General features: G+C 30.0%; 2 protein-coding genes and 1 long non-coding RNA gene across 4 annotated transcripts in view; 2 read left to right on the plus strand and 1 right to left on the minus strand.

Annotated features, from left to right (window-relative positions):
* Nucleotides 1–1579: 1579 nt before the first annotated feature.
* The window catches only part of LOC146722878 (uncharacterized), a 44059-nt gene continuing 29344 nt past the window's right edge, over nucleotides 1580–16294 (minus strand). The window contains exons 3-6 of the mRNA XM_085483642.1: nucleotides 3971–4122; nucleotides 3249–3380; nucleotides 2093–2279; nucleotides 1580–1981 (exon numbers count right to left, since the gene is read on the minus strand). Coding sequence (XP_085339768.1) covers nucleotides 1960–1981; nucleotides 2093–2279; nucleotides 3249–3380; nucleotides 3971–4122 — 493 coding nt within the window. The 3' untranslated portion in view covers nucleotides 1580–1959. The remainder of the gene's footprint in view (nucleotides 1982–2092; nucleotides 2280–3248; nucleotides 3381–3970; nucleotides 4123–16294) is intronic.
* LOC146722879 (uncharacterized) lies at nucleotides 4832–7058 on the plus strand. 2 transcript variants are annotated; one of them, XR_014924876.1, is made up of 4 exons: nucleotides 4832–5330; nucleotides 5709–5864; nucleotides 5981–6315; nucleotides 6389–7058. It is a non-coding gene; the product is annotated as an uncharacterized LOC146722879 (long non-coding RNA). The 2 variants fall into 2 exon arrangements; XR_014924877.1 differs by having other exon boundaries at nucleotides 5981–6302.
* Nucleotides 11790–16294, plus strand: part of LOC114939036 (protein-L-histidine N-pros-methyltransferase CARNMT1) — a 43089-nt gene continuing 38584 nt past the window's right edge. The window contains exon 1 of the mRNA XM_085483639.1: nucleotides 11790–11894. The gene's annotated coding sequence lies outside the window, so the exon portion shown is untranslated. The remainder of the gene's footprint in view (nucleotides 11895–16294) is intronic.

Raw genomic sequence — 16294 nt, forward strand, 5'->3', positions numbered from 1 at the left:
CATTTAATTTTGGGCTGTTATGGAGATGCTTAGAATTGTTCAAGATTCATATTTTAAAATTAATAATAAATATCAGCTAGACTTAATAAAGGTGATATCTGAATAAAGGAACTCTCTGAATAAACCGCGCTTAATCTTTATTGCAATAAAATTTTGTCTCTGGGACGAAAACTAATATGGAAGTGAAGCTTGTTACTTTAATCGTGAACGCAGTCAAAACATCGCCGCTTCTCAAGATAACTTTGCGACGTTTGTATTTTAAACTGAGCCCCAATTTCGGTGATTCAAGGCACTGATGCATAATAATAAATGTGCCCGTTGAATATTCCAACGAGGGTGCTTTCGAACCAACCAACGTACTCTTGTCTGCGGAAATTAAATTGGCGTTTTTAAAATAGAAACGTATTCAAGAAAATTGCTTTCTAATTTGCGCGAAACTGCCTATACAGCGAGATAATGTGCAGGAAATCTATCAGAGCGCTATCCATCGGCACGATCAATAAGAACACATTCACATAGTAACAATGGTATCACTAACTACGAAATTATTCTACACTTCGTTTATTGATTCTGACGAGAAAAATCGACACGGCTGCTAATACTTTGCTTTGTTAAAAAAAATTTAGGAATCATATATATATGACCATTTTTGCTACATCTAATCTGTATCCCGTTTATTAAGTGTATAAATTTAATATAGCGTTGAAAAAAAAGAAGTCATTTTATAATAAATGTCACTTTCAGCAAAATTATTGGTTATAGAATGACCCTGCTTTTTTCAGACTATCTAAATAATTTATCTAAATGGCAATCTAATTTCTGATAGAATCGAATCAACATGAGGAATTTTATGTATATACGTCATTGTGAAAGTATTTCTTAATCACCTAATATTTCTATAGCTACGCGAAATAAATGCTCGATCGTATCACACGAGTAACACGAAAAATGAGAAGGACGTTTGACCGGGAAAACAACGATGAGGGCGACATGATAAAGTGGACATAGTCAAGGGGATCACTAACATTAGCTATAACATGTTTCACGAATCAAATATGAGTTTACAAAAAAAAGAATCGAATTTGCTTCCATCCATTCGCGTGCTTGAATAAAGAATTGAGTGATTCTCCAGCACTTTATTTGCCAATTCAACGACCAATTCAAAATTCAATTCGGCGAGAACACTTTGCAAAGCAAATGTCGAATGCAATTATTAAGCAGTTTCGCCAGACTAACGTTTGTCTATTGGTTTTCCATCTAATTTCGTATTCTATCGGTTTCGACTAATATCTCTTTGCGTCGATAGAGCCAATCTTTCTTAACGCTTGCTCCATATATTCGCTCTATACAGATTTTTAACCGATGTACAAATTTCTTATGGATCTTGTATGTAAAAGATGTGCCTTTCGCTCGCTTGCTATCAGAATATCCTGATTTCAAAGTCGCTTTATCGCTTCAAATTATATCAACAGGGTATCTAGTGGGCAAAGAAATCTGGAAAATCGGGCATTGTCAGGGAATTTCATAAATCTGGAATTGTCAGTGAAAAGTCAGGAAATTTTACTATTTATCTTGATTTTTTCACATATTCTACATTTGTTTCAATAATTGGAAATTTTTTATTTAAATAAATATAAACTTTTCTTTGACTCCCAGCACGCTAATTTTCTGTGTTGTTAAAAATCGATTCATCTACAGCGTATTCGTTAATTTATATTTTCATCGTCGTGTTATTTTATTTCAATAATGTGTTTGATAGAGACAAAATTAAAAAATTTGATTATCGTACATAATGCAGATTGTATAATTGATTTAAATTTTAGTTTCAACTTCCGAATCTTTTCATCGTTGACAAAAATATCTCAAGGATTTGATGATTTAACATTTTATTGATTTATCATATAGATATATGCAAATGATATATTTGGAAAAAATAATACTAAAAAGTGAGGGAAAAAATTAATTTCTGGTCTTGGAAAATCTGAAAAAATCAGGGAATTTTTTTCATTGAGTCTGCTGGACACCCTGACGCACAATGCATATTACAACAAAATACGCACGATACATAATTCGATATAATTCGGCGACATACCTCTCCCAAGAGAGCCGCCGTGGAATTTCATCGCTCGGGGTGAAGCTCGGCCTCTGGTTCAAGAGTCTCGCAAGCCGGTTGAGTGGTTGCGAACCGCCGATGCTGGAGGTACTTAACCTGCCGCTTCTTGCCGAGTGTTCCTTGGAGGATTCCCTGGTCACCGGTCCGGAGTCGGAGACGCGGCGTGCTGTCACAGAGGAAAAGCGACATGAAGAATTGATCGCGCAATCAAAGATTCCGATTGCCCGACGGTCAATATTCGCGTAAAGTCCACCTTTGGTGATTCTCTAGGCGCCACAGTGATCATTCACGTGTATCAAGCAAACGAGTTTTGCTCACATCAATTGCTTGCAATGTTTCTTCGACATTAAACACTTTTAAGATGTTATTCAATATTTCAAGCGTTATTCAATATTTTTGGACAATTCTCAGTTTATTTTCAACATTTAAACATATTATTGGACAATTTTCACAACCATCCGAAAAATATCTCTCCTCGGAAAGAAAAGATATCCAACATAAAATATGATGTTTTTGAATAAAACACAAGATATTGATTTTCGATATTAAAGCGTGATACTTGTATAATAATTCAATTCTAACGTTTAAAATTTAAAACATTAAAAAGTGCATTTCTAGCAATTTGCAAACATCTCGTCGAAAACAATAAAAGACGGTGCTAATTATTTGAATAATGAGGAAACGACAAATTTGCAAGAAATTATACTAATTAGAAACTTATTACATTTTCTGCAATAATTTAAATGAAACTTTTATTCAGGTTTTTCAACATTACAATAAGTTTGCAATAATAATAATAATAATTGTGTCTTTACACATACACAAGCATGCTTGTACTCTATATTAATAAGGGAATTACACGAGGATAATAATAGATAGCTTCGCTATCTAAATCGCTTCAATAGTCTCAATCGAAAAATTGACAATCCTAATAGATGATCTACTTGTGTTAGATAATCCGCATGCACAAAGGGAAAAATGTAACATTTACTTGAAGAAGGAGCGGTATAAGAATACGAAAGTAGTGTGTGAGAACACGTCAGCTTTTAAAGCGCGGTGGCTTGTGAGACTGAAATATATAAACTTGACAGTTCATTCTATATATGACTTGTGCAGTAAATTCTTGGTACCTTACCTATCGTGTCATCCGTAAAGGATATTCTCGGCGTAAGAAGCTTGGTACCTTGGGAAGCCGTGCTTCCACGCTTCGCGCAAGTCGTATTGTCCGTATTGGAGGGTGGAACGACCGATATCCCCGTTGTTACCGCTGAATGCGAGCGAAAGATGACTATGATTAAATGGTGAGATGGCTATTTTCGAACGTAATCGCATCTCTCGTCTATGCACGAATGTGTCGAAATTTACAAGTAACTTATACAGTTATGAAATCTGATGCTTACAATGGTATAGAGTATAGAGAGATGATGCATCAATAACGTGCAAAAAGGACTAAATTATATTTATATGTATATATTATATATACATATATATGGATTTTCAAAATATGACGATTATTAATTTATCTCAACACTATATATATATATATCCTTTTTATACATATATAAATTACGCGAGAGGAAGAATACAGAACGATAGAACAATGGTAAGGAGCAATATCGTATTCGCGCATCAAAAGCGGATTACTAGCAATGGAAAGATGAAAGAGACATTTCGAGATAACTGGATATTTGAAACGTGAAGAGAGGAAAAGCTGCAGGCAGCACAGGAGTGTTACAAAGGGAACATTATTGTAAGAGAAATGGATCAAGACGGCCAATAATACGCAAATAGTATTCGTACGAAAAACTGTGTAAGAAAAAAAGACAGCAGAGAATAAAAGATGCTATTTATACTTGCCATTGTAACGTGCATCGATTTGAGCTTGAAGTATATTGATACCGGGCGCGACAATGGCCGGTAGAGTTCTGGATCGTAAAAGTGGAGCTGGTCGTCCTCCGGGACCTCGTGCCGTCGATCTGTTCTCGGGTTTGCATTCTATGGCGGGAGTGCTGTGTGAAAATAAAAAGATTATTACAAAGGAAATTGATCGTCACTTATTACGAATATTTTATCATTCCAATTTAAGCATATACTAGTAATTTTATTCATCATTTGAATAAAATGATTAATCGACATACGTAGATCGAAAAATTAATCTTGTTAGAAACGATTTTCAATTTTCACGATGCAAGTGATTACTTTTCTTTATTTATCGCCATATATGATTGAACAATTTTTTTTTTTATAATATCTATAATGAATTTTTTTTCATTTCCACCATTTTCTTGTAATTTTTATAGTTGTGTGTGTGTGTGTGTGTGTGTATAATTGCGTAATCTACACTAGATTAACACAAATATAACCTTGGTGATAAATTAATTAGATTAGTTATTATAATTTATCGCATCACGATTAACTGATCATATTAGTGAAACTATAATAATTTTTGCCATTAATCTTGTATGCTATATATAAAATGTCAACCTAATTAACACCACCACTTAATTAAATGCTCCCATTCGAGAGAGATATACATAATTATATATCACACTTCTCTCTGTCTCTCTCTGAATTTCTATAATAACCTAATAATCGCGTATGTTTCGCTATCTGTCAAAATTTAATATACTAATGGTAAATAACTTTTTATATTATATATAACACCCGAGATTTTTTCTGTGGAAAATATATATTTTCTTATGAAAGACGGCAATTTCATGATAAAATATCAAGAGACACGGTAGTGTCTCGCGACCAGTTAAGGACGTAGCCGAGACACCGTGTATCTTAACGCGAGTCGGACATTTGAGTCTTTATAATATTTCGAATTCTCAATAACGGCTGAAGCAATCGAGTTTATACTAGACTTAATCGATAGATTGAGTTTGAATTATATAATAAAAGTGTCTTTATTTCTGCTCTACGTGATTTGTAAGCAGAGATATAAAAATGCAAAGTCGAAATATGAAAAATTTCTTTTAAGAAACGTCCCCGTCATCATTGTCATCATCGACCACGCAAACATAGTAGTATCGTGCTACACGTATTCACACGTATACAACACATGCGCACACATATATCACACGTACACAACACATAAATAGATGCATGTATTGGAAATGTCCATCTCGCACGTTTTACAACAGACGGCGATAGTTGCCCTCCGCTATATTGACAGCGTGCGGGGTTAGATATTTTCAATCAATCAACGTGCGGGGTTAGATATTTTCAATTTCAATTTTTACATTCAATTTTAATGTTATTATTTGCAAATTTATGGTCATAATATTTCAATAATATTTCAATTATATAAATGCCTATGTATGAGTATGCATATATTTTTAATAATAGTTGCCCTCCGCTATATTGACAGCGTGCGGGGTTAGATATTTTCAATTTCAATTTTTACATTCAATTTTAATGTTATTATTTGCAAATTTATTGTCATAATAATTTATGTGCAAGTTTACAGTCTGTGATACAAAATCAGATATTTTGCTATTATTTCAATAATATTTCAATTATATAAATGCCTATGTATGAGTATGCATATATTTTTAATAATTTTCTTAATTAGCTTCTATATTTTTTTCAGTTGTACATCAAGCAGGTAGCATTATCAGCTCACTTGTGAGCATGGGTTGGGCAATGGCTAGTTATCATCGCAGCATTCGATTAGCTTAACAAGATAAATCTAATATCAGTGCTATAGGAACTATTTTACAATTTTTCTGGCATTTTCTTATTGCAGGTACATATATATCCAATAATTAATATACAAAATTAAATATTATTCATCACACACTTTGTATCAAAATAATATATTTTTTTAAATTTATTTAATCATTTTTATCATTGTGATTGTAGTGGCAAGGATCTTATTGCTCAGTGTCATTGCAAGCATCTGGCCTGTATATACCATAATATATTGTGTAATACATTGGCTAAGTATGACAATATAGATTTTGATAGATTCCCATGGAATATTGGAATTTTGTCGGACTTACAGTCATCCACCACATATGCAGCCTACAATTAAAGAACGCATTTATTCCATATGATTTGCTTCCGTTATTGGAATATTTAAAATAAAAATTTTATTAATAAATTTCGATGAAATAATTTATAAGAGGTTGAAGAAACTATGAAACAAATTCAGTCTCATAAAAGGGTAGTTGGAACAATAGTGGTGAATGCAGAAGGTATTACATGAGATCATTGACATGATTTACTTGTAGTTGTAAACAAAAATTTATAAAATTATATTTGTTTTAGGTATTCCTATAAAGTCAACATTAGATAATACGACAACAGTTCAATACGCAGGTTTGATAAGTCAATTGTCAGATAGAGCTCGTTCTGTCGTACGTGACTTGAATCCAACAAATGATTTAACTTTCTTGCGCATACGTAGCAAAAAACATAAAATTATGATGGCACCAGATAAAGAATTCATATTAATAGTAGTACAAAATCCAGTTGATTGATATTTAAAAGAAACAAAAATATATTTCAAAGTTAAGATTTATTTTTTTGGTTGTTAATTTAATCTGTATGCTACATTGGATGTTAATATCTATTCAATTAAATAAAAAAAAATAAAAGAATAAAGCTTAAAAATTATACAAAATGCAGTATTTAATTACTAATTTAACAAATTATGAACTTTTAGAGTTTTTAAATAGTGCTTTCTTCTTTGGTAACAATATTATATTTTTAAGTTTGATAATTATGAAAATATGTATATATAGTAATTCATGGCATGTTTATTTTTGTATTTAATACAATTATAAATGTACATTTCTCATCAATAAAATATCACAGTATCTTTTTTATAATTTAATTTTAATATTGAGATTGTTTTTATTCAGTGGAAAAAAAATGTGTAGTTGGTCCCTATTAATTATACATACATATAAGAGTGTCGCACAAATAATTCTATGCAGTCTTTTTAAGATAATATAAAAATACTTATAAATATAATCAATTAAAATACATATAATCAAAATTGTATGTATTAAAATTCAATAGCATATAAAAAAGATTTTTTAAAATTATATATATATAATAAAAATCCAACATTTTATATATATATATATATATCTATATATATATAAATATATATTTATTTATTGTATATCATAAATATATATTTATTTATTTATATTTACCTATCTTTTTTTTATATATATGGTAGAAATACAATGTATGAGTTATTTTATTTTGCAAAATTTTTGAAAGTTAAACTATTAATTACAATGAAATTATTTCATATAATACCGAGATTCTTTTCATAATAAAGATTAAGAGAGAGTTAGATTTTATCATAAGATTTATAAAAGTCATAAGATAAGGTTAATTGCATATTGTATAGTTTATCTCTCATTTTTTAAAGTAAATAAATATCAAAGTTACATTGCTTGAACTGGTGCGTTTGAAGTATGTTGTCTTTTTGAGGGATGCAAGACAATATAGTACAAAAGCATTGCTGTAATTCCCAAGAAAAAGGAAATTATACAAATAATAAAGATTATATTAAAGTACTAAGCCTCTTTAACTGCAGGAGGACAAGCATATTGCCATAATAAATTTGCTGCAATATTTTCAAAAAAGCAGATAACATAGAAAGATAGATGTTTTCAAAATGTTTTGCTATCTACAGCATTGAGATATATAAAAATGTGCACTATGCCAATAACGGAAGCAAATAATATGGAATAAATGCGTTCTTTAATTGTAGGCTGCATATGTGGTGGATGACTGCAAGTCCGACAAAATTCCAATATTCCATGGGAATCTATCAAAATCCATATTGTCATACTTAGCCAATGTATTACACAATATATTATGGTATATACAGGCCAGATGCTTGCAATGACACTGAGCAATAAAATCCTTGCCACTACAATCACAATGATAAAAATGATTAAATAAATTTAAAATAAATTTTTAAAAATATATTATTTTGATACAAATTGTGTGATAAATAATATTTAATTTTGTATATTAATTATTGGATATATATGTACCTAAAATAAGAAAATGCCAGAAAAATTGAATTTGCTTATTTATTTAAAGATACTTATCATATACAAAAATGAATGATATAATCTCTAAAAACTCACCTTTAAAAAAAGGTAAAAAAAGGCGACCAGTTAAGGGCACGCCATTAACAAAAATTATCCATTGCAAACCCATGTACAATAGAATTGTATGAAAAATTATCGATTATAAACCCATGTACAATCGTAACAAAAGTAATGAAATAAAAAAAAAATTGCGCCAAGTGAAAGTAGAAACTTGTACCAGTGGAAAATTAAAGTTGAAGACATATATAGAGTCGTATAATGAATCAATAAAAATTTAAATTCGCAAATGTAGAATTGTACCATAAAAAAACTTATCTTTTAAAAAAAAAGATAAACAAGATGCCAAGTCCATGCGCCATGTGAAAAAGTGTTAAACAAAAAAGTATTTTTAAGTAAAAAAATCTATCAATTGACAAAAATTTATGTTCTAAAATTAATATCTCTACAAAAAGTAATGTCCAATTATTGCGCGAATAAATAAACATTTTTATAAAAAATTAAAATTTAAAAACTTATGCAAATTTAAAATTAATATAAAATAAAAAGAAATAAAAAAATTTTAGTTAAAAAAACTGGGCGCGCTGCTAAATAATATTCTAATGATATTAAAATTAAATTGTTACTTTTAAACTCATTGCAGCGCGCCCAGTTTTTTTAACTAAAATTTTTTTATTTCTTTTTATTTTATATTAATTTTAAATTTGCATAAGTTTTTAAATTTTAATTTTTTATAAAAATGTTTATTTATTCGCGCAATAATTGGACATTACTTTTTGTAGAGATATTAATTTTAGAACATAAATTTTTGTCAATTGATAGATTTTTTTACTTAAAAATACTTTTTTGTTTAACACTTTTTCACATGGCGCATGGACTTGGCATCTTGTTTATCTTTTTTTTTAAAAGATAAGTTTTTTTATGGTACAATTCTACATTTGCAAATTTAAATTTTTATTGATTCATTATACGACTCTATATATGTCTGCAACTTTAATTTTCCACTGGTACAAGTTTCTACTTTCACTTGGCGCAATTTTTTTTTTATTTCATTACTTTTGTTACGATTGTACATGGGTTTATAATCGATAATTTTTCATACAATTCTATTGTACATGGGTTTGCAATGGATAATTTTTGTTAATGGCGTGCCCTTAACTGGTCGCCTTTTTTTACCTTTTTTTAAAGGTGAGTTTTTAGAGATTATTGTTACAACGTGAGACTTGAAAATTATGATTTTTTGGCAATTCATTTCTTATAGTATGCCTCGGGCTCTCGAGCGAAGCTCGCTGCTTGTGTAAAGTCAAGGACCAATATCTCGACCGCTATAACTCTGTAGAAATATTTTTCAATGATATTTTATACTCACTTTTCAATCTAAGACACCCCGGCTTAGTTGTTTTGCAATAGCAAAAATAATGAAATACAATATTAAATAAATTTGTAAGATAGGTGACTAAGCGAGAATGTTAGGAAAAGTAAAAAAAAATATATTTTCTTAGACATAGCTACCCTGCACTGAAAAAATGACTAAATTAATACATATTTAATTCAATACTATCAAATTAATTATTTATTATTTATTTGAAACGAATAAATCTTTAAATTTCCAATTATTAATGACAGTCACTAGTATTTAAATATGAGTTTTGGAAATAATCGACCAAACTAGCAAGTAATAATCGTTTATTAAATTTTAGTGAAAATTGAATTTATCTTTATTTGTTTTGAAAAGGATTTTCTTATATCAAATAAATATTTTTCATATCAAATAAATATTATTAGTTTCAAATAAATGTTTTATTTGACAGTATTGAAATAAATATTTATAAGAATTAAATAAATTTGTTTAGTGTGTGTATTGGAGATTAAAAGCATCGAACTTTAACAATAAGATGTAATTATCGGTGCCGGTAATTCTTTGAACCAGAAATTCGTTTCTTGTCACTAAGCAGCAGTAAGACGTGAGTAAAGACGAGCGGCGATATATCCTAATCAAGCCCCTAGAGTTTCCCCGGCTAAAAGTACGTACGAGTAAGTTCTATCTGTAACGACACATTTCACGGACAGTTCTTGATTGCAGTAACTTGCTTTGTTCGTGCTTCGCACTTTTCGCCAAACTTTTTCAGTTTTTACTATTTCGTTTCTTTTGATCGTCTCAGGTGAAAACCTTCCTTTCCTTCTCAAGAAAAACCTCGGACAATTTTCTCTAAAATATTTTCCACAGATACGTGACGCAAATATAATGAATATAATTGTAAATTTTATATCTCACATGAATTTTTATATGTCATAATGAATTTTATTAATATTATTGTGTAAGGAAATAAGAAAGAAATGAAATTTTTTCGATACTTCTAACAATTATGTAGAGTTGTAGCTTTACGTTTATTTTACGACTTAAATATATAGTATGCGTGAATTTGCTTTACGTAAAATGTAGAGGTATCCTGAGAGTTATACGAAGAGAGAGTCGACGTAAAAGAATTTATAAGAATTAAAATTGCTCCCACGATAGCGATATACGTCCATCGCAATTTAAGAGAACAAATTCGACCGAGATTACGTATTTCGATTTTTCAGCAAACTGAAAAAAAACAACGTAAAATATAAAAAATTTTTTTTTAGACGACTAACAAATATTGTTAATATCTAAAATATAATCGATGTGTATGATTTTCATATTTTAGAACAAGATTTATCGCATATGCGGAATTTCTTTTAATGTCAAAGACTTTAAGTATTATATCGGTCAGATTTACGTGGAATGAGTTGCTTTAGAATAATGTGAAATTAAATTAACCCGTCTAATGACGGAACAAAGAACAAAGTACAACACTTTCGAGAAATGTCAGAGAAGCTATAGTTTTTCTTCGACAGAAAAAAAGCGTTTACCCTTAGGATAGAATAAAACGATAGAAAAAGATGGAGAAATCTAATTGATTGTACGCGTCATCGTAAATCGACGAGGGGAATGGCACATCCTTGAGAAACCATTGGGAACACCCAAGTCTTTTTAACTTATCAGACTTGTGGACACACACACACACACATAAATGAGCTTACGATGTTACGAAATGACAACGTAAACAAGAATAATTGCCAACTCTTAAATCCGGCTACATTTCAAAAAAGATGAAATGTGTTTATTTTGCGCATAAGGAAAAATTGCGTTGCAAGAAAACTCATTTATTATTATTATATTATATTTATTATTATTATATTATATTTATTATTATTATTTATTATTTATATGTTATTTATATATTATATATTATTTATATATATTGTATATTATTTATATATATTATATATTATTTATATATTAACTCTATTATTATTATTCTATTGTATTTTATTTTTGTTTTCTCTATACATTGAATCTATATATCGAATAACATAATGTGTAAAATATGATTTATTTTCATCTTTAAATCTTTTGAATATAAAATTTCGAGATATCCACGCGCTTCAATGGAATCGTGACGATTACCCACCTTACAGTATAGTGATATATCGTCGTATTTTTCCGACATGACGCGCGGTACAAAAGTCGAACAGTTGTCCACCTCGAGAATACTCGGTCGTGTGCAGTGAGAAGGAACACGAGTCAACAATGAGTTTTCTATAGCGCTCTCCGATGTGCGGTGGCTGAATACTTTTCAATCGACGTGTCGATACGAGTATGGAAAACGGTGAGCGTGATATACTTACTCGTAAGCGATCAAAAGATATTTTATGCGAGAAACAAAATTTTTTTTAATCTTGAAAAGGGAAAAAGATTAATTGGAAAAAAATTTCTTGTATAATAAATAAATATAATATATATATATATATATATATATATATATATATAATAAAAATATATAATAATAAATACATATTTTATATACAAGCCATAACAAATTATCTGGCTGATAATTTCAGAGAAAATTATTTAAAGAGATAATATAAAGAATCTCTCTCAATGAAATGAAGATTCTGCTTCTGTAGAAATTAATCTTGGAAAAATACAAGAGAGAAACTTGTGTGTATATTTAATTATTAATTAAACAGACTCAAAAATAGATTATTAAAAGTGTCTACAATGATTTCATGTGATGATCGAAATTTTTGAATGATAAAAAAACAGTGTACTTTATTTAGACATGTCTATTATCAGAGAAGGAAGAGATATTATGACGAAGACTTTGGCGAAGTTTGTAGAATCGTCTCTGATTTTCCTCGACTTTCGATTACTTCTTTGATCTTTCCAACTGTAATTTCTAGATCATCGAATCATCTTAAAAGAGATGGCATTAGAATATATTCGTTCCTTTCATTTCCTGCGATCGCAAACTCAAACACCTTTCTGAGCTTTTTACTGTAGAGCAGAAATCTCAAATGCTAAGAACGAGTAACTCTCAATTTTACATAATGTAATATATCATTCGTTTTTTTATTATTTATTCTAGGTATTTTATTTTAATTATTTATGTGAAACAAGCATTATATTTGTTTGTTGGATGCACACATAATCACAAAATTGAATTAGACTTTGAAGAATTACAATGTTTTCGTCGTGAAAAGAAAATTATTCCAAAGCTTGCAACGTTGCGAAGTTAGACATGTAATTCGTAACTTCCTGAAATTAGAATCACACATTTTGCGTGACATGTCCCGAACTTGTCGTATATATTATCCGTAGGTCAAACGTAAATTTAAGAGGCTGCCAGTATGCAAAGTGGAACAACAGTCAGGAAACGCAGTCGAGAATGCTTTGCATTGATGCAATAAATTTACCGTTAACAGACACTCAGCATTGAAATGCAGATTTACGATGCACTATCAGAATGCATTCAGCATAATCGATTGCCACTAACTAAAATTTCTTAGACCGTGATATTTCGCAATTCTTTTTTCGCGGTTGCCTGATTTGAGGGATACAACAAAACTTGAAATCTCTTTTTGTGCCATAAAATTTCCAAAGAATCAGTGATGGATAAGATGCATTTAAAATGTATTTCGATACAGATACCTACAGATACGTGTAAAAAATATATATATAGATACAGACACACAAATTAAAATGTATATAGATACAGATACTCAGATATTTTAAATTATATTTTATCATAATAATAGTAATATGAACAAAATGTACTGAATAATTTTTTTATCTTCATTAATATTTTTGTTTATATTACTATTTGATTTGTTAGTGAAAAATGCCTCAAAAGATATCGTCACTCAAACTATTTCGCGATGGTACTAAAATTTGACCAATGCTTAATAATCGCTCAACCGGTGTTGATGACGATATATTGATAACTTGCAGTCTTAATCTTTTAAAAATTTTAAGAATGGGTTATTCCAAAAAATATGTGAAAATGCGTCTGCAAATGTATCTGAAAAAAGCAATTCAGATACATGTTTTGTATCTAGATACATATATATGGTAGATGTCTCAGATACAAACTCAGATACACAAAATGTATCTAGATACTATCCAACACTGCAAAGAATTAATTAAAAATTACAAACCCACATAAATGAAAATTTCGTAATAGGATTTTTGGGATAAACCGCGAGAGATTATAATTATAAACGCAATTTAATTCTGACACAACATTTAAATAGATTCTTATCTCAGTTCGCGTTTAACTTGTTTGTGTGTTAGCTCAAACAGCTTTTCATCAATATAATACACACTGTAATGAAGAAGCAAATTGTTTGTTTTCATAGTGCTTGCTCTTTCTCTCTATCTCTCTTTCTTTGAAGGCCGGCAATCCGATGAGAGAAGGCAAACGAAGAATACGTTGCAAAGTGGAAAATCAATAGTGGCTATTTATATAAGCGGAAAGATTATTGATCGTGTTGAAAAAGCTATCTCTCATTTATCTTTGATCTCTCATCGACGCGATATTTATCACTCGCGTTGCCCGTAGGCACGCAACTCGATATACAGCTGATGAACGTTTCATCGAAAAAACTGTTGGCGTTCGTAAAACTGCTAACGTTTTTGCCGCTCATGGTACGCGAATTTTCGTATTTCGTATCGTGTTTATTTCACTGTATTTTTTTAACCATCGCACAAAAAGTATCCAGCAATATTATTTATAATCTCGGGAGGTTACTTGTAACAAATGTTTTTTTTCACGCACATAAATCTATAGAATAAAAATATTAGATTTTAATACGCGCGAATATTTTTATTATTATAGATAAATTAATATGTCATCGTACTTGTCAATTGTGATCTGGAATGTAGCTAATGTCAATAATGCAAGGGAACCTTCGATTAATGTCGAGTATGCAGGAAAGGTGAGATCTGGTACAAATAAATAGTTCTTTGTGAAGTTTGCGCTATTGTTAATTAGAAAAATATTTACTCGTTTGAGCAATATAGAATCGGTGTTTTATATATATATATGTATGTATTTGCGATATTTTTAATGATAAATTTTATATCTTCATTAAAAACACCGCTTATTTATATATAATTAATTTGATTAATTATTGCATTACAAAACGCGAAATGTAAATATCACAATTCGCGTATTTAAAACTTTATGCAATTTATATAAAGAGACAATTAATAATATATATCGCATAAAAAGTTTAGTAATAAATCGAATATCATAAAATAGCAGATTAAAAATATGTAGACATGAATATTTGATATTAATTAAGGTCAAAGATAGAAGAGAGACGATGTTACCTCAGTCTCGAGGAGACTTTAATTGCGCAATTCTGGACGAATATCAAGTGCCAATTATCGGATATTACAAGAAAGTACCGGTGGAAGAATATTGCTCACGTGTTCGTCGTTTGTTATTTTATGGCATAATAATGACCGATTATAGGAGACGTATTAATTAGAGGTCTGACAATTGGCAAAAATTACGACATTTAACTTCGTAAATATATTTAATCGATTTCTCGGCTTTATTCGCAGGAAATCAAAGAAGCGAACTGCAAAACGTTGAACTCTCGATCGGTTTATCTACTTTACTTTCTCGATTGCGCCACGTTGGATTAAATTTTCAATTATTAGTTCAAAGAAATGACACAATCATTCGTTTCATCCTACTCGCGTTTCTCCTTCCTCTTGATTTTTTCAATACAATTCAGTCTTCCTTTGTAATTTTACATTTTTTTCTCTTCTCCCATCTATATATAACTATCTTTTTTCAAAGTCTGCACTCATCCGGTATCAGTAATTTCTTTGTAGCTGCAGAGTTTGCTTGTCTCAAATTTTGATATTTTTTAAGAGTCATCGCGAGTGATTGCGAGGGATCGATAGCACTCTGAGCGAACGAGGATTATTTTCAGTAGGGATGTTGGGCAGGATGATATCCCGGCGCCACGTCGGAGTAGTATGTATCATGTTAACAGCTTTTCTTCTGCGACTGAATGATTGAGAAACTCTAATGGCTTCTTTCCATTTTCACTAAATGATGAGCCGTGTCGTGTATCATTCCAGTTCATCATAAGAAAAGCTTCTTTTTTGCGTGCATCAATGTGATTAAATTATAATATATTCAGAACGAATTTATTACAACGAAACCTCGTGGTAAATTTGTGCATGAAACATTTTTATTGCTCTCTTGAAATACGTGTACTAATATTTATAAAATACATTCCTCAATTTCTTTTATAAAAATAAATAAATATACATATAAAATAAATAAATATATATATAAAATAAATAATATAAATATTTGTTTTTTATATATAAGACTTAATCCAAAAATTTGCTTTTGTAACTTCGATGTTGATGCATTGAAAAAAAATCATAATGAGGAACGATTAGTTCGCGTGTTTCCGCGATATCAGGGTACATAAATTTTTTTCTTTCAATCGTATAAACTTTTTTGGCATAGTCGCTATCGTGACCTTCATTGAATACGGCGCTCCTGTATCTCAACCCGGTTAGCTCCAGAGCATCTCGGAGAGCGAACCGAAGCGAATAGGTGCAGGGTTTTCAGGAAGGAGAATACCTCACAATTTTTCCTACAATCTTGCCGCGCGTACTTTTTGCTCGCGCACTTTTTCCACTATTTTACGTAGATGCGAAATTTCTATTTGCAAAAATGCAAAAGTTACAAGAATT

Source organism: Nylanderia fulva, unplaced genomic scaffold (assembly GCF_048542155.1).
Source record: "Nylanderia fulva isolate GAGA-0341 unplaced genomic scaffold, ASM4854215v1 Scaffold26, whole genome shotgun sequence".
NCBI classification, from domain to species: domain Eukaryota; kingdom Metazoa; phylum Arthropoda; class Insecta; order Hymenoptera; family Formicidae; genus Nylanderia; species Nylanderia fulva.